Source organism: Aquarana catesbeiana, linkage group LG08 (genome assembly GCF_042186555.1).
Source record: "Aquarana catesbeiana isolate 2022-GZ linkage group LG08, ASM4218655v1, whole genome shotgun sequence".
Taxonomy (NCBI): Eukaryota; Metazoa; Chordata; class Amphibia; order Anura; family Ranidae; genus Aquarana; species Aquarana catesbeiana.
This window is the reverse complement of record NC_133331.1, coordinates 295,521,413-295,539,832: the sequence shown is the minus strand read 5'-3', so window position 1 is coordinate 295,539,832 and position 18,420 is coordinate 295,521,413. Positions and strand designations below refer to the sequence as shown.

The 18,420-nt window shown below is 46.7% G+C and overlaps 1 protein-coding gene across 1 annotated transcript; it reads left to right on the top strand.

Moving 5' to 3' along the window:
* The first annotated feature begins 4,540 nt into the window (after window positions 1-4,540).
* LOC141106824 (uncharacterized) lies at window positions 4,541-18,066 on the top strand. Its single transcript, XM_073597751.1, has 9 exons — window positions 4,541-4,830; window positions 4,947-5,044; window positions 5,125-5,331; window positions 5,421-5,624; window positions 5,733-5,874; window positions 11,957-12,178; window positions 12,659-12,754; window positions 12,977-13,093; window positions 17,909-18,066. The coding sequence occupies exons 1-9, from the start codon at window positions 4,797-4,799 to the stop codon at window positions 18,064-18,066; spliced, it is 1,278 nt and encodes a 425-aa protein (XP_073453852.1). The 5' UTR covers window positions 4,541-4,796.
* Window positions 18,067-18,420: the final 354 nt, after the last annotated feature.

Here is an 18,420-nt window from a genome sequence, read left to right as displayed (position 1 = left end):
ACACGGGAGAAAAACCGTATTCCTGTCATGGGTGCGGGAAATGTTTTCCACAGATGTCCAGTCTTTACAGACATCGGAGATCTCACACAGGAGAGAAGCCGTATTCCTGTCCTGAGCGCGGAAAATGTTTTGTACAAAAACCAAAACTTGCAAAACATCTAAATTCTGACACAGGAGAAAACCCAGCTACCTCAAATGTCCATCCAGCACCACACAGTGTAGATGGACCATCGTATTCCTCTTATCCTGAGGAACCTCAGACTGTGAAGGACAGTGCCGTCCTTCCAACAGATAAAAGGTTTCCCTGTACTGAGTGTGGGAAGTGTTTTTATTCCAAATCCTCTCTTAATGTTCATAAAAGATCTCACACAGGGGAGAAGCCGTATTCCTGCCCTGAATGTAGAAAATGTTTTTCACAGAAGGCCCATCTTTCCATACATCAGAGATCTCACACCAGGGAGAAGCCACATTCCTGTCCTGAATGTGGGAAAATTTTTGTACATAAATCAAGGCTTTTCATACACCAGAGGTCTCACACGAGGGAGAAGCCGTATTCCTGTCCTGAATGTGGGAAAAGTTTTGTATATGAGTCAAGGTTTGTCACACATCTGAGATCTCACACGGAGGAGATGCCACTTTCCTGTCCTGAGTGTGGGAAATGTTTTTCAGATAAGTCCAGTTATTACAAACATCAGAGGTCTCATGTGGGAGAGAAGCCACTTTTCTGTCCTGAGTATGGGAATGGTCAGTCACAGAAGTCCTCTGTTTACAGTCATCTGAGATTAGACACAGAGGAGAATGAACTTTCCTGGTCTGAGTGAGGGAAATGTTCCTCAATGAAGTCCTGTCTTCCTGTACATCAGGGGTCCCACACAACCCTCGAGGTGTATTAGTGAGTGCGGGAAATGTCTTGTATATGAATGTTGCTGGACATGTGGGGAAAAGCACACCCTGATATACACCTCAGATATACTCCATGGCTGATCTTCATCATGGAAGAAACCGTTCATAAGGAGATCAGAGATCACCAAAGACATGGATAAAGTGTTGGCCGTTGATAGCAGGAGAAAAATAAAAATGGAGTCATTATCTCTCATTGGCGTACATTTTGTGTTATGGAGACTTAGAGGTCTATTATTCTCTTGCAAGAGGTCTGTTTTCTCAAGTCATCTTCCAGGACGAAACACGTTTTTGTGGTGTAAAAACACATAGAGGTTTATTTTTTAAAAATGTGAATAAAAATTAACATAAAAATCTTGGCTGTATTTTATTTCTTGATTTTCTTGATGGTTTCCTATGCTCATTGGCTCCATCTAGTGGTCATAATGTTGTGTTGCGCTATTTATACTAATGGAGGTACAGTAATTCAGGAAAAAAATACCACATTATAGTCACTAGATGGAGCTGAGGATCATAGGAAATCACTGTGTTCATTAAATTACGGACAGAATTTTTCATGGCTGGGCAAATGCTTTTTTCATAAAATAGACCCCTTAGTTTCCTTCAGCAGACTACATTGCTACAAATAACTGAGATCTTCCTCATCCACTTATGATTACAGCAGACATCGAATCATATAAATTATTTAGACTAACAATATTAATCCAATCACTTGTAGTGCCCTCTAGTGTACAGTCTAGTTGTGAGGAGAATTTATTCTGACTCACCCAGCAGGAGCAGCCTGAAGTATCGATGACCCCTTGCCAACATCAGTGGATCAGGGCACCAGGCTGGATAGGAGGGGCAGAGCGGCTTATAGAAGAACCGATCCCCTCTATCACCCACCTGACTCCTGCAGCTGCTGAAAGCTTGCTTCTCCTCATCTTCTTCCCACAAGCATTCAGCTGCTGCAGGAGGATAATGGAAGGGATTGGTTCTTCTTCTAAAAGCCACTCCACCACGCTGCCCCTTCTATCCAGGAGTAGGGATGGGTGAGCGGTTCGGCCAGAGCATAAGTTCGGGCCGAACTTTCACTATTCTGACGTTCAGGGATTAGCCAAACAAACAGGTAGTTCGACCGTTTGTTCTACCCCCCCCCATGAACCAACCCCAATGCATTGCGGCTCTGAACAGTGCATTGCAAGCCCTGATTGGCTGAAGCAGTGAATCTGCATCACAGCGTCTGCATCACATGGTGGACGATTACCTCGGGGCCAAAACAGATGGAGAGCTTTCCAGCTGGCGATCCACTGACTTACTGGGTCATGAGAATAGACCACTGGCCAGAACTTGCCCAGTATGCTATTGAGTTGTTGGGCTGCCCTGCATCCAGCGTGCTTTCAGAATGGGCATTCAGTGCTGCAGGAGGCTTTGTTATTGATCATAGAACACGTCTGTCCACAGACTCCGTGGACCGTTTGACTTTTATAAAAATGAATCAGTCCTGGATTACTAGCTATGAAGCCCCTGATGCCAATGTCACTGATTAAGTCTTTTTGGGATGTGGAATCTCTGCAGGACTTCGAGGCTGCCTAGCTTTGAGGGTGTTCAATCATTTCATATGGAAGAATGTTTTTTGTAAAGGTTTTATGGGCACAGTTAACACCCAAAGACCGATTTTTCAGCACCTGTTTGACAGGTGAATATCATTGCAATTTTTTACAGCAAGGCCAATTCTTGCTTTCATCAAGAGTACCTCTATAGGGTTACAGTGGGAAGGCGCCACCGACACCCAAAGACCAATTTTTACGCACACGTTACTTCTATACAAAGCCAAAGTGACACCAGAATGTATCCAAAAAATCTCTAATCTTGTTCCCAGTGCACTACATTGTGGCCTCATCATACACACTGGATCCCCAGCTGTTGCTGAGCAAAATGAAGGCAGCTTGCAGGGAAAATTTTTTTTTTTTTTAGACTTTATAAATGCAATTATTGCTGCAGCAGATTCTATACATGGTACAGATCTGCCACTTTACAGGTAGACTAAGGGGACCCCCCAGGCACTATATTGGAAGGAATTTTTCATTTTTATGCTTTCATTTTAAAAATAAAAAAATCACTGCTCATTTAAAAATGACGTTTTTCACAAACTTTTTTTTTATTGATACATATCCCCCAGGGCAGGACCCGGACCCCTATAACCATTGTATGCCTAATTACTTGCATTTAAGCCTTCAAAATGGGCACTTTTGATTTTTGACGTTCGAGTCCCATTGACTTTAATGGGGTTCGCTATTTGGTTCCAAACTTTCGCGGTGTTTGGAAGTTCTGGTGTGAACCGAACAGGGGTCCGTTCAGCCCATCCCTATCCAGGAGTAGACAAATCTTACGGGAGCCGCAGGGGCCCCCTGAAGCATGGGGATGGATCTCAATTGTGACCCCTATAGTGACGCCCTGAGATGTCGCCTATTCTGGCCCTCGTACATTGTAGTTAAAACTCACTCTAAAATGAAACTGGCAATAAAAATGTTGATATAAATTGTGACAGTGCGAGGCCCTGCCACTATGGAAATAAAACTAGGAATGACACAAGTTTTGCAGTATGCAGAGTGTGGGGCTCCGACGTGTTTTGTAATCCCGGATCAGGGCCTGGAGCTTAAATGATTCAAAGTGTCTTCGGTGAAGCCTTCGATCCTGTGTCCTTATCTTGCTGGAGACCTGCAGGCCATATGAGTGGACAGGTGTGCGGATGCGTTATAAGCCAGGCCTGACCATAACTTAAAACTCCAATTTGGACAGAGCCTTTGTAGAGAGGTGTTTGCTCCAACCAGGAAAGGTGACCCACTCAGGAGAAGGCATCCCATGTTGGAGGGAAATTTTTCCCACAGGACTGGAGGAGTTTGAACAGCTGTGCGAACCTGGGAAACTGAGATAGCTGAGGGGACTGGAGGGAGTCTGTAAGTCTTGGGAGAGTTAGAGAGGCCGGGGTGTCAGGAGAACCTCTATCCAGAGGCCAGGTGTGGGCCCATGCAGTGAGGTGCTTCAACTAAAGGCTGAGAGAGCCAGGAGAACCAGAGAGCTGGGAGCTAGAACTACAAGCTGCGAGAGCCAAGTGGCTCAGTATTTTATGTTATCTGTTTCGGCTGGAGAAAAACCCCTGTGTGGGCAACTGTGTGTGTGGACTTTCGTTTCTTTTGCTAAATAAAAGTGGGCCTCCAAGCCTTTAAAACACAGTTTGGATTGGTGTGGACTTCACTCAAACGCACCTATCTCCTACTCTGTTTGCTTTTTAACGATTCCTGAAAACACTTTGCTTCAGAGAAGCTTGTCCCACCCCCATCTAACAACCTGGACCCCCCACAGCTATTACCTTTGGTTTCACATCACCCTCACTCTTAGATTGTAAGCACCTATGAGCAAGGCCCTCTGATTCCTCCTGTATTAAACTGTATTGTATGTAACTGTACTGTCTGCCCTCATGTTGTAAAGCGCTGGCCAAACTGTTGGCACCATATAAATCCCGTATAATAATAATATTAATAATCTACCATTGAGCTAAGCAACCCCCATATCATCAAATATATTTAAATATACAAAAGCATCAGTGCAGCACACTTTTTTGTCTGCATATCCCCTTTGGTGGGAGTGGAGATGACCCCATCTATTGGGATATACAGTACATACACATACAGCACAAGGCCGTGTTCTCACTACGAGATGTTTCTCGGGGCTGCAGTTCCTTTGATCTCCACAAGATGGTGATCTCACTTCTACCATAGAGACAGGAAGTCTCTATGGAAGACAGGAAGTGATGTCAGGTACAGACAGGAAGTGATGTCAGGTATAAATATCAAGTGACGGTTGAGAGCTGAGTCAGGAGGAAGTAGAGAGAAGACATTGTTGGAAGTGGCAACATGATGGACAATCAGACGCCCCTCACATCACCGGGTAAGAGGAGACTTTATTGTAAAGGAGAGAGCAGTACGGAGGGTCCACCTAGATTCCCCATCATCTGATAAACACATAGAAACAATGTATTCAGTCAGTGTGTGTGTTTCCTACAGATGGATCCAGTAATGGGAACCCACCAGAGAGATGTCCCCGTCCTCTGTATTCCCAGGATTCCACACAGGAAGGTCACACCATCCCTCACCATCATCAGGTAGATGAGGAACAATTATTGGTAGTTATGATTTATACCCAAGCATGTTTGTTACAATAAATGTTTTATTATATATTCAGAGTGGAAACCTCGGGAATGATAATATTGTAGTTAAAGAAGAGTATAAAGAGGAGGATGAGGAGTATGGAGTGATGGAGGAGTTTTCAGAAGGACACAAGGATATGATGGAGCCACCTAATACCAGGAACCCACCAGAGAGATGTCCCCGTCCTCTGTATTCCCGGGATTCCACACAGGAAGATCACACCATGCCTTACCATCATCAGGTAGATGAGGAACAATCACTGATAGTATCATTAGGATCTGTACATTATCTGCATTGTTACCATTGATGTCATTTTTATTATATATTCAGAGTGGAAACCTGAGAGATCCTAAAGTTGAGGTTAAAGAAGAGATAAAAGAGGAGGATGGAGTGATGGAGGAAGAACACAAAGATCTGTACCAGGACACCATGGTGGAGTCATCCAGCTACAAAAACCCACCAGTGAGATGTCCCCGTCCTCTGTATTCCCGGGATTCCACACAGGAAGGTCACACCATCCCTCACTGTTACAAGGTTGGTGGGATGGAACTTCTAGAACATGGACTGGTGGAGATGATGTGTGTATTTTGTATGTAAGCTTATATTTTACAGATTATATTCTCTCTCATTCTCTTGATTTAGAGTGGAGATCCAATCGATATAGAATTTGAGGTTAAATCAGAAGAAGAAGAGAGGTATGTGAGGGATGATCAACAGTCTATGGAGGAGTATGGAATAACGGGGATATTTATAGAGGAGGACACTCCTACAGAGATCAGCACAGGTGGGTCATTAACACTAAATACATTCCTCCACCCATACTGCTCACTGTATGGTCCAGAGTAGGGTGTGGACTGGCTGATATCAGCCACCACCCCCCCCACCCCACCAAGAGTGTTATATTCGGAGAGGGTGCAGCTTCAGGGATGCACTATGTACAGAGTGCAGGGATGAGGAGTGTACTACATACATAGTGTAGGGTTTAAGGATTTACTGTGTACAGAGTACAGGCTTGAGGATTGCCTAAATACAGAGTGCATGGTTTAGGGGTGTGCAGAGTTGAGGAGTGTGCTACATACAGTGTGCAGGGTTTAGGGGATACACTGTGTACAAAGCACAAGGTTGAGGAGTGCACTACATACAGAGTGCAGGGTTTAGGGATGCACTGTGTACAGAGTGCAGGGTTGAGGATTGCGCTACATACAGAGTGCAGGGTTTAGGGGTGTGCTGCATACAGAGTGCAGGGTTTAAGGGTGCGCTGTGTACAGAGTGCAAGGTTGATGCATGCACTACATATGGAGTGTAGGGTTTAGGGGGTACACTGTGCTTAGGGTTGAGGATTGCGCTACATACAGAGTGCAGGGTTTAGGGGTGTGCTGCATACAGAGTGCAGGGTTTAAGGGTGCACTGTGTACAGAGTGCAAGGTTGATGCATGCACTACATAAAGAGTGTAGGGTTTAGGGGTGCGCTGTGTACAGAGTGCAGGGTTTAGGGGTGCGCTGTATACAGAATGCAAGGTTGAGGAGTGTGCTACATACAGAGTGCAGAGTTGAGGGGTGCACTACATACAGAGTGCAGGGTTTAGAAATGTGCTGTGCACAGTGTGCAGGGTTCAGCTCTCTTTCACAGTCTATGCACATCTCACTTCCTGCCCTCCTTGGCCCTGACCTCTGCACCACTCCCCCCTCATCCCCCACCTCTGCATACATCTCCATCCACAGCCCTCATCTCCCCCCACACACACACCCCAAAACTTTCCTTGCATCTCACCTACTTGGCCCATCTCTAGTACCTCCGAAACTGTAGGTGGCCCTACCTCTCTCTCTCTCTCTCACTTTCAGGTAGGTCATTGGTTGGTGTCTGTACACCCGGATTAAGATAGGGATCACAGTGCCGCTAACCACACGATGCTCCCTCCCACGCTGCACCTGTCTCTGCATCTCCCTTGTCCCTGCTGTAAATGCCGGGCAGGCAGGGATCGGTGAGAGCCGCCAAGAGGAAAGCTGTTCTTCTAATCACAGAAGTCTTCTATGTGTACAAGTGATAGTGGTGAGAGGAGAGCGAGAGCCGGAGGTGGAAGAATGGAGTTCCACCATGTTCTGGCTGAAAAAACATTAGGTGTGAGGGCCACATAAAATAGCCTGGTGGGCCGGATTCAGCCAACAGACCTTGTGTCTGTCCCATACCCGGGTCTAGGAAGCTCTCTGACAGAACAATTCTCCCGGGGTTACTTGCTCTGTTATTTGCTGGCTGTGCCGGGTGGAGGGATATGTCTGTTTAGTCTCAGACCCAAGTCACTGAGTGCAGTCTCAGGAGATGGGAGGCAGCGGTGTGGGACCTTTTCTGAAATAGACATTTCATCCACCACTGATTACTGAGTACCAATATTAAAAGTCCTGACCCCTGCCCTATATACTCTTGTACATTACATACTCCTGACCCCTGCCCTATATACTCTATATTGTACATTACATACTCCTGACCCCTGCACTATATACTCTATATTGTACATTACATACTCCTGACCCCTGCACTATATACTCTATGTTGTACATTACATACTCCTGACCCCTGCACTATATACTCTGTGATGAACATTATGTAACAGAACCCGGACACCCTGACAAGGTATCTCCACCAAGCTCTGGAACACAAGGCCAGTGAATCTGGCTATAGTTACCCCAATACCTAGGCAATACCAGTTTTGGAGTAAACCAGAATAAGAACTGTTTATTTGAACTGTCACAGAGAATTTACACGCTACAAGAGGACACCCCCCCCACCCCTCCTGATCATATTACCCTAACAATGCAAACTGCACACAGGAGTATAATTACAACAACCGGCATATACTATAAACATTACGGTAATTAGCCACCTGGAGGACTCAGAGGTCTCCTTCCAGGTCAGACTTGCCGACTTCAAGCTCACTAAAAGCAATACACATTATAACAAGTATGAACACATCCCACAATGGCTAGCAGACAGACAATAGGTGTGTTAATTAGCACAATAAACAATGGGTGAGAGACCCTTAGGAGGCACACTAGACCTACTTGCAATAAACACATTATAGCAGGCGACCCCAGACAGGTGGCTTGCTGATGACATCAACATCTGCTATGAGTCCCACAGTGTGGAGCAGTCATTGCTGGAAATGTGGCATCTAGGCATTTACCATGGATCCCAGGCCTAGTGTCCCAGAGTCGGTGTGTCTTGGGGAGACAGGGACTTGAATCCAAAGTACCATTACTCCAAGGGATACACCTCATAAAGAGTAGTGTTCCCTTAAAAGCCAGGGCCCATAGTCAGTAGGCAAGAGGCTAGCATTCAGTCCCCTCCAAAAGCGACTGTCCTGGGTGAGTCTGTCACATTTCTCCCCCACATCAAAAGTCGACTAACAAGGTCCCAGACCTCCACCTGGTCTGGACATGCGTTAGTCGGGCAGAGTGAACTCACATAGTCGGTCAACCTGATTTACATTCTTGGCTGCAGGAAATGGTTGTCATCAGTAGGTGTGGGGCAGAGGTGATTGACTCTCTGTCCGGCTTCCAGCGCTTCAGCTGGGTGGTCTTTACCATTACATGGCTCATAGCTCGGTGTGTTGCTAGGCAGAGGGGCTGTCTACCCCGGCTCCCTGGAACTCCACAGTTGGTGCTGGGCATGGGTTCGTAGCACTCAGCCCTTGTTGCCAGCACTTCTGCTGGGGACCCCACATAATCCGCACCGGCCAACTGTTGGGGAGGGAAGACGCTTTTCTCCACTCTGGCTGACTGTTGGGGAGGGAGGATGACAACCTCCTCTCCCTTCTCCCCCTGGATCCTGATCTGCTGCTGAGGAGTGACCGCCCCCTCCTTGCCCTGGGCATCCGGAACTGCTATTGGTGTGGGGCAGAGGTCTTGGACCCTCTGTCCAGTTGTCAGCACTTCAGCTGGAGACGTTTTTTGTAACTCTCACAGATGCTGCTGACAGGAAATCTCATGTTCCTATCACTGTTGTGGGAGAAAAGCCGGCTGCCTCTTCTCTCAGGAAGTCTAAAGCTGCTGTTGGTGCTGGGCAGAGCTTAGTGATGTTCTGCCCTGTAGCCAGCTGGTCCGCTGGGAAGTAAACGTAAAAGTCGGTCGGCCTTGCACTGACAAAGCCGGTGGCCAGGGTCAACGATGGTTGCAGGCAGATGTCAGCAGCTATCTTCTGCTGGAGGCTCACTGGATTGTTTTCAGCAGAAAAGTCTATTAAATCCTCAGTCTCTGGAACTCGTGTCTGGGAATAGTGGTTCACCATCTGCTGTCCCTGAAACCCAGAAGATGTTCATGGTGCTGGGTAGAGGCTGGCAGAGCGCAGCCCTGCTATTAGCACTTCAGTTTGAATTTCTGTAATTGTTACATCCTTCAATGAAATGTCAATTAACGTCAATTAACTTCATGCTTTCTGTAATCTGTGGCTGGGGAGGGAGGACGACCACCTCTCCTCCCGAGTTTTTGAACTGCTGCTGGGGAGTGATAGCCTGCTTCTCACCCTGGGCCTCTGGAACTGCCATGGGTGTGGAGGCCAGGTCCATATCTCCGATGGGGTGACCGAAGTCTGCTATCCCGATCTTGGATCCAGGTGGGGGTTTAGATGTCTCAGACTTCAGAAAGCGTCCCACTGCCTGCCAACAATGTAAGAGAACCTGGACACCCTGACTGGGTATCTCCGCCAAGAAGCTGCTTCCCAACATGAGGCCAGTGAATCTGGCTATAGTTACCCCAGTACCTAGGCAATACCAGTTTTGGAGTAAACCAGAATAAGAACTGTTTATTTGAACTCTTACAAAGAATTTATATTACATAGGAGGACACCCCCCCCCCAATCATATTACCTTAACAATACAAACTGCACACAGGAATATAATTACAACAACCGACATATACTATAAACATGACGTTAATTAGCCACCTGGAGGGCTCAGAGGTCTCCTTCCAGGTCAGACTTGCCGACTTCAAGCTCCCTAAAAGCAATACACATTATAACAAGTATGAACACATCCCCCAATGGTTTGCTAGCAGACAGGCAATAGGTGTGTTAATTAGCACAATAAACAATGGGTGAGAGACCCTTAGGAGGCACACTAGACCTACTTACAATAAACACATTATAGCAGGTGGCTTGCTGATGACATCATCATCTGCTATGAGTCCCACAGTGTGGAGCAGTCATTGCTGGAAATGTGGCATCTAGGCCTTTAACATGGTCCAAGAGTCAGTGTGTCTTGGGGAGACAGGGACTTGAATCTAAAGTAACATTACTCCAAGGGTCCCCCAGGTATACACCTCACAAAGAGTAGTGTTCTCTTAAACGTCAGGGCCCATAGTCAGTAGGCAAGAGGCTAGCATTCAGTCCCCTCCAAAAGCCTCTGGCCCAGGTGAGTCCATCACACATTACATAGTCCCGACCATGCTGTACATTACATACTCCTGACCCCTGCACTATATACTCTATGTTGTACATTACATACTCCTGACCCCTGCACTATATACTCTATATTGTACATTACATACTCCTGACCCCTGCACTATATTCTCTATGTTGTACATTACATAGTCCTGACTTCTGCTCTCTCCCCTCCACCCTCTGCTATATATACACATAATATGTATTCTCTTTTGTTACACCCATTTCCTACCAGCTGGACATTTTATATCTGATGATTTGATTGGAGCACAGACTTTTACATGGTGATAATAATGTGATAACATCCTCCAACTTTGGAATTAAACAGAAAATGATAATGAGGGAGGAGTCAATAACCCAATGATGGTGGTCTTCAGGATCAGTCCAGTCTTCATCTTGGTTGTTCTCCCCCCATCCTCACTCTCTGACCTCTGGTGGGGCTCAGCCCCGCTGTTATTCATGACTAAATCATGGACTAAATAAGGAAGTGCAGGACTTCTTGTGTTGGAAAGATGACAATGAGTGATAGAGGGGGTGGGGACACTCGTCCTATAATCCCCTCATCACTGTCACTTCTATAAAAGACAGTTCTCGTTGTTTCCTCACTCTCTGACTAAGGTCCATGAATAAAGAAATGAACTGGTAGGAGATCAGAGGACCCATTTACTAGTTACCTTGAGGGGGGAATTGTAAGATCCTCAGAGACAAAGCTGCCTGATGTGGGCGGAGTCCTGGTTTAGGGGAACCAATCTGCTCATGTCTAGTAATAATCTTTGTATTTCTATTTTAGTAGATGGACGGGAGATGAGGAAAACCTCAGAGGATTGTCTCACTTTGTCTCCAGACTGTAAAGTAGAAGATGAGGACATCACACAGTATAGTCCAGGAGAAAACCCGACTACCTCAAATGTCCATCCGGCACCACACAGTGTAGATGGACCATCGTATTCCTCTTATCCTGAGGAACCTCAGACTGTGCGGGACGGTGCCGGACCATCGTATTCCTCTTATCCTGAGGAACCTCAGACTGTGAGGGACGGTGCCGGACCATCGTATTCCTCTTATCCTGAGGAACCTCAGACTGTGCGGGACGGTGCCGGACCATCGTATTCCTCTTATCCTGAGGAACCTCAGACTGTGAGGGACGGTGCCGGACCATCGTATTCCTCTTATCCTGAGGAACCTCAGATTGTGCAGGACGGTGCCATCCTTCCAACACATAAGAGGTTTCCCTGTATTGAGTGTGGGAAGCGTTTCAGTTCCAAAGCCAGTCTTAATGAGCATAAAAAATCTCACACAGGTGAGAAGCCGCATTCCTGTCCTGAGTGCGGGAAATGTTTTTCACACAAGGCCCATCTTTACCGACATCAGACATTGCACACAGGAGAGAAGCCGTATTCCTGTCCTGAGTGTGGGAAATGTTTCCGTTTGAAAGGCAATCTTACTTTACATAAAAGATCTCACACAGGTGAGAAGCCATATTCTTGTACTGAATGCGGGAAAAGATTTTCAAACAATTCACTTCTTCACTGTCATCTGAGATATCACACTGGAGAAAAACCATATTTCTGTTCTGAGTGCGGGAAATGTTTTTCAAACAAGCCTGATCTTACCATACATCAAAGATTGCACACGGGAGAGAAACCATACTCCTGCCGTGAGTGTGGGAAATGTTTTTCACAGAGGTCCAGTCTTTACAGACATTGGAGATCTCACACGGGGGAGAAGCCGTATTCCTGTCCTGTGTGTGGGAAATGTTTTGTACGAAAATCAGAGCTTGTAGAACATCAAAATTCTCACACAGGAGAAAACCCGACTACCTCAAATGTCCATCCGGCACCACTCAGTGTAGATGGACCATCGTATTCCTCTTATCCTGAGGAACCTCAGACTGTGAGGGACGGTGCCGTCCTTCCAACAAATAAGAGGTTTCCCTGCACCGAGTGCGGGAAGCATTTCAGTTACAAATCTGGTCTTAATAAGCATAAAAAATCTCACACAGGTAAGAAGCCGCATTCCTGTCCAGAGTGTGGGATATGTTTTTCAGAGAAGGCCGATCTTTACCGACATCTGACTTTGCACACAGGAGAGAAGCCATATTCCTGTCCTGAGTGTGGGAAATGTTTCCGTTTGAAAGGCAATCTTACTGTACATAAAAGATATCACACAGGTGAGAAGCCGTATTCTTGTACTGAGTGCGAGAAAAGATTTGCAAACAAATCACATCTTAACAGTCATCAGAGAACTCACACGGGGGAGAAGCCGTATCCCTGTCCTGTGTGTGGGAAATGTTTTGTACAAAAGTCAGAGCTTTTAAAACATCAAAATTCTCATACAGTAGAAAACCCGGCTACCCCAAATGTCAATCCGGCACCACACAGTGTAGATGGACCATCGTATTCCTCTTATCCTGAGGAGCCTCAGACTGTGCGGGGCGGTGCTATCTTTTCAACAGATAAGAGGTTTCCCTGTCCTGAGTGCGGGAAGTGTTTCTACTCTAAATCCCATCTTAATGTTCATAAAAAAACTCACACAGGTGAGAAGCCGTATTCCTGCCCTGAGTGCAAAAAACGTTTCTTAATGAAGTCCCATCTATCCGCACATCAAAGATCTCACACAGGGGAGAAGCCATATTCCTGTCCTGAATGTGGGAAAAGTTTTGTACATAAATCAAGCCTTGTCACACATCAGAGATTACACACGGGGGAGAAGCCATATTCCTGTCCTGAGTGCGGGAAATGCTTTTCGCAGACGTCCAGTCTTTACAACCATCAGAGATCTCACACGGGTGAGAAGCCGTATTCCTGTCCTGAATGTGGGAAAAGTTTTGTATATAAATCAAGGCTTGACAGACATCAGAGATTGCACACAGGGGAGAAGCCATATTCCTGTCCTGAGTGCGGGAAATGTTTTTCGCAGAAGTCCAGTCTTTACAGACATCAGAGATCTCACACGGGGGAGTAGCCACTTTCCTGTCCTGAGTGAGGGAATTGTTCCTCACTGAAGTCCTGTCTTCCTGTACATCAGGGGTCCCACACAACCCTCGAGGTGTATTAGTGAGTGGGGGAAATGTCTTGTATATGAATGTTGCTGGACATGTGGGGAAGAAGCACACCCTGATATACACCTCAGATACACTCCATGGCTGATCTTCATCATGGAAGAAACAGTTGATAAGGAGATCAGAGATCACCAAAGACATGGATGAAGTGTTGTACCGTGTTGGCCATTGATAGCAGGAGAAAAATAAAAATGGAGTCATTACCTCTCATTGGCTGAGTACATTTTGTGGTGTACACATGGAGGTCTATTTTTAAAATATTTGAATAAAAACTAATATAAAAATGTTGGCTGTATTTTATTTCTTAATGATTTCCTATGCTCATCGGCTCCATTTAGTGATCATAATGTTGCGTTGTGCTATTTTTACGAATGGAGGTACAGTATTTCAGGAAAAAATACCACATTATAGCCACTAGATGGAGCTGAGGATCATAGGAAATCACCGTGTTCATTAAATTACGGACAGAATTTTTCATGGTTGGGTAAATGCTTCGCACATTTTTTAAAAGATAGACCCCTTAGTTTCCTTCAGCAGACATGGATTGCTAAAATAACTGAAATTATCCTCATGCACATATGAGTACAGCAGACATCGAACAATTTAAATTAATTCAACTAACAATCAGGGCTGGCCCAAGACATTGTGCTGCCTGGGTCCAAGAATGAAATGCTGCCACCCCCCCCCCCCCAAATAAAAATCACGCCCACCAAAAGGCCCCCACATCCATTATTTTATATCATGATAATTATATACTCATCGGTGTTCATCAGTGCAGCTTATCAGTGCCCACAAGTTCAGCCTTTCGGTGCCCATCAGTGCCCACCAGTGCAGCCTATTAGTGTCCATCAGCACCCATCAGTTTCTATCAGTGCCCACCAGTGCAACCTATTAGTGTCAATCAGTGCAGCCTATCAGTGTTCATAATTTTCCATCAGTGCCCACCAGTGCAGCCTATTAGTGTCAATCAGTGCAGCCTATCAGTGTTCATAATTTTCCATCAGTGCCCACCAGTGCAGCCTATTAGTGTCAATCAGTGCAGCCTATCAGTGTTCATAATTTCCATCAGTGCCCACCAGTGCAGCCTATCAGTGCCCACCAGTGCAGCCTATTAATGCCCACCAGTGCCACCTCATCGGTGCAGCCTATCAATGCCCACCAGTGCAGCCTATCAGTGCCCACCAGTGCAGTCTATCAGTGCCCATAAGTTTTCATCAGTGCAGCCTATCAGTATCCATCAATGCAGCCTCATCAGACAATCCACACAGGCATCACATTGGGGAGAAGCTGAAGGACCTACTTGCCGGCCATTTTGCTGCACATACGATCAGTGCTCCAGGGATCTCAGCGCTGCTGCTCCCACTCCAAACCCCTGCGCCTGCAGCCTCTGCTTTCTCCCGACCATACATCAGGGGTCTGAGTCAGCGGCGCTCCCAGCCCCATTGCCTCCCCTGCTTCCTGTGGACTACTACAGTTGCCTGCATGAGCGTCCGCAGAACTTTTTTCAGGGGGGGGCATCATTTTAAGGTCACCTATGCGCCGCCCCTTTTTGACAATGTCATAAAGGGGAGGGGCTTAGTCATCACATAAAGTGTGATAACCCTCCACCTTCTACTGCCACATTTGAAACTTTTTTGGGGGGAGTGTACCTAGTTTTGCAGTGGCCAAGATGATGGAACTGTTGTTGAAGTCTCTGCTAGTTTACCAGAGGATGTGGTTGACCTGGTGTCAGTTTCTGCAATAATAATCCCCAGCATTGGTGTCAGTTTCTGCAATAATAACCCCCAGCATTGGTGTCAGTTTCTGCAATAATAATCCCCCAGCATTGGTGTCAGTTTCTGCAATAATAACCCCCAGCATTGGTGTCAGTTTCTGCAATAATAATCCCCCAGCATTGGTGTCAGTTTCTGAAATAATAACCCCCAGCATTGGTGTCAGTTTCTGCAATAATAACCCCCAGCATTGGTGTCAGTTTCTGCAATAATAACCCCCAGCATTGGTGTCAGTTTCTGCAATAATAATCCCCCAGCATTGGTGTCAGTTTCTGCAATAATAACCCCCAGCATTGGTGTCAGTTTCTGCAATAATAACCCCCAGCATTGGTGTCAGTTTCTGCAATAACAACCCCCAGCATTGGTGTCAGTTTCTGCAATAATAATCCCCCAGCATTGGTGTCAGTTTCTGAAATAATAACCCCCAGCATTGGTGTCAGTTTCTGCAATAATAACCCCCAGCATTGGTGTCAGTTTCTGCAATAATAACCCCCAGCATTGGTGTCAGTTTCTGCAATAATAACCATCAGCATTGGTGTCAGTTTCTGCAATAATAACCCCCAGCATTGGTGCCAGTTTCTGCAATAATAACAGCCAGTATTGGTGCCAGTTTCTGCAATAATAACCCCCAGCATTGGTGTCAGTTTCTGCAATAATAATCCCCCAGCATTGGTGTCAGTTTCTGAAATAATAACCCCCAGCATTGGTGTCGGTTTCTGAAATAATAACCCCCAGCATTGGTGCCAGTTTCTGCAATAATAACCCCCAGTATTGGTGTCAGTTTCTGCAATAATAACCACCAGCATTGGTGCCAGTTTCTGCAATAATAACAGCCAGTATTGGTGCCAGTTTCTGCAATAATAACCACCAGCATCTAAGTATGCAGGCATCCGGGGTAAAGCTGTCCACATAGACCATCCCCCGCAATGCCGGCTCTCACCGCTGTCAGTCTGCAATGGTGACCGGGAAGACTACCCCACAGTAGAGCGATCTAAAAGCGAGGCTTGGAGCATTCGTGGAGCGCAGTGTGGAAGGGATGAGGTAGATGGCGGTGAGGATTACGGTCTATGTGGACAGCTTTACCCCGGATGCCTGCAAACTTAGACTTTAATCATCAACCATGTGAGTTGCTAAATGTTGTACCTTCATTAAATGTAACCATATTGGTACACTTAGAGGCGCCTCTCTTCTCTTTTATACTCTGTTGTGCCGTGATGCTACTCGTATATCAAGACATCACTTGTATATCAAGGCAAAATTTAAGAAAAAAAAATTTGCTTGTCTTGCAAAATGCTCTCAAACCAAATTACTTTCAATCCAAGATTTTACTGTATTACCCAATTATTTGGTAAAATATAAAAGATGTGACGGGGGGGGCAGTGTAACCAGAGGGGGGCAGTGTGACAGGAGGGGAGCAGTGTGACAGGATGGGGAGCAGTGTGACAGGAGAGGGAGCAGTGTGACAGGAGGGGGGCAGTATGACAGGAGGGGTGGCAGTATGACAGGAGGGGGCAGTGTGACAGGAGGGGGCAGTGTGACAGGAGGGGGGCAGTGTGACAGCAGGGGAAGCAGTATGACATGATTGGGGCAGTGTGACAGGGGGGGGCAGTGTGACAGGAAGGGAGCAGTATGACAGGAGTGGAGCAGTGTGACAGGAGGGGGAGCAGTGTGACAGGAGGGGGAGCAGTATGACAGGAGGGGAGCAGTGTGACAGGAGGGGGGCAGTGTGACAGTAGGGGGAGCAGTATGATAGGAGGGGGGCAGTGTGACAGGAGGGGCAGCAGTATGACAGGAGGGGCAGCAGTATGACAGGAGGGGGCAGTGTGACAGGTGGGGGAGCAGTGTGACAGGAGGGGGCAGTATGACAGGAGGGGGAGCAGCGTGACTGGAGGGGGCAGTATGACAGGAGGGGGAGCAGCGTGACTGGAGGGGGCAGTATGACAGGAGGATAAACCATTTGACAGGAGGAGGGGCTGTATGACAGGAGGGGGACAGTGTGACAAGAGGATAAGCCATGTGACAGAAGGGCAGTCATATTAATGGAGGGGGCAGAGAAGTATAGGTAGACACAGCCAGGAAGCAAGACTTTCCCAGCAGGAGCAGCCTGGATGAGCGGGAGCTGAAGTGGAGGAACTGAGAGGCGGACCGATGACCCCTTGCCAACACCAGCGGATCAGAGCACCAGGCTGGATAGGAGGGGCAGAGCGGCTTATAGAAGAACCGATCACCTCCATTACCCACCTGACTCTTGCAGCTGCTGAAAGCTTGCTTCTCCTCCTCTCCTTCCCACAAGCATTTAGCGGCTGCAGAAGTCAGGAGGATAATGGAAGAGATCGGTTCTTCTATAAGCTGCTCCATCGCACCGACCCTTCTATCCAGGAGTAGACAAATGTGACGGGAGCTGCAGGGGCACCCTGAAGCATGAGGATAGGTCTCAATTGTGCCCTCTATAGTGACGCCCTGAGATGTTGCCTATTCTGGCCATCGTACTTTGTAGTTAAAACTCACTCTAAAATTCAACTGCCAATAAAAATGTTGATATAAATTGTGACAGTGCGAGGCCCTGCCGCTATGGAAATAGGAATGACACAGGTTTTGCAGTACACAGGACTGGAGGAGTTTGGACAGCTGTGTGAACCTGGGGAGACTGAGATAGCTGATGGGTGTCAGGAGAACCTCTATCCAGAGGCCGGGGGTAGGCCCATGCAGTGAGGTGCTGCAGCTAAAGGCTGACTGAGCCAGGAGAACCAAAGACATGGAAGCTGGGACTACAAGCTCAGAGAGCCAGATGGCTCAGTATTTTATGTTATCTCTTTCGGCTGGAGAAGAACCCCTGCATGGGCAACTGTGTGTGTGGACTTTCGTTTCTTTTGCTAAATAAAAGTGGGCCTCCAGGCCTTTACAGTTTGGACTGGTGTGGACTTCACTCAAACACACCTACTGTATCTCCTACTCTGTTTGCTTTTTAACGATTCCTGAAAACACTTCGCTTCAGAGAACCCTATCCCACCCCCACCTAACAACCTTGATATTTTATTTTTTCCATCAGCCCAACCCCCACAGATA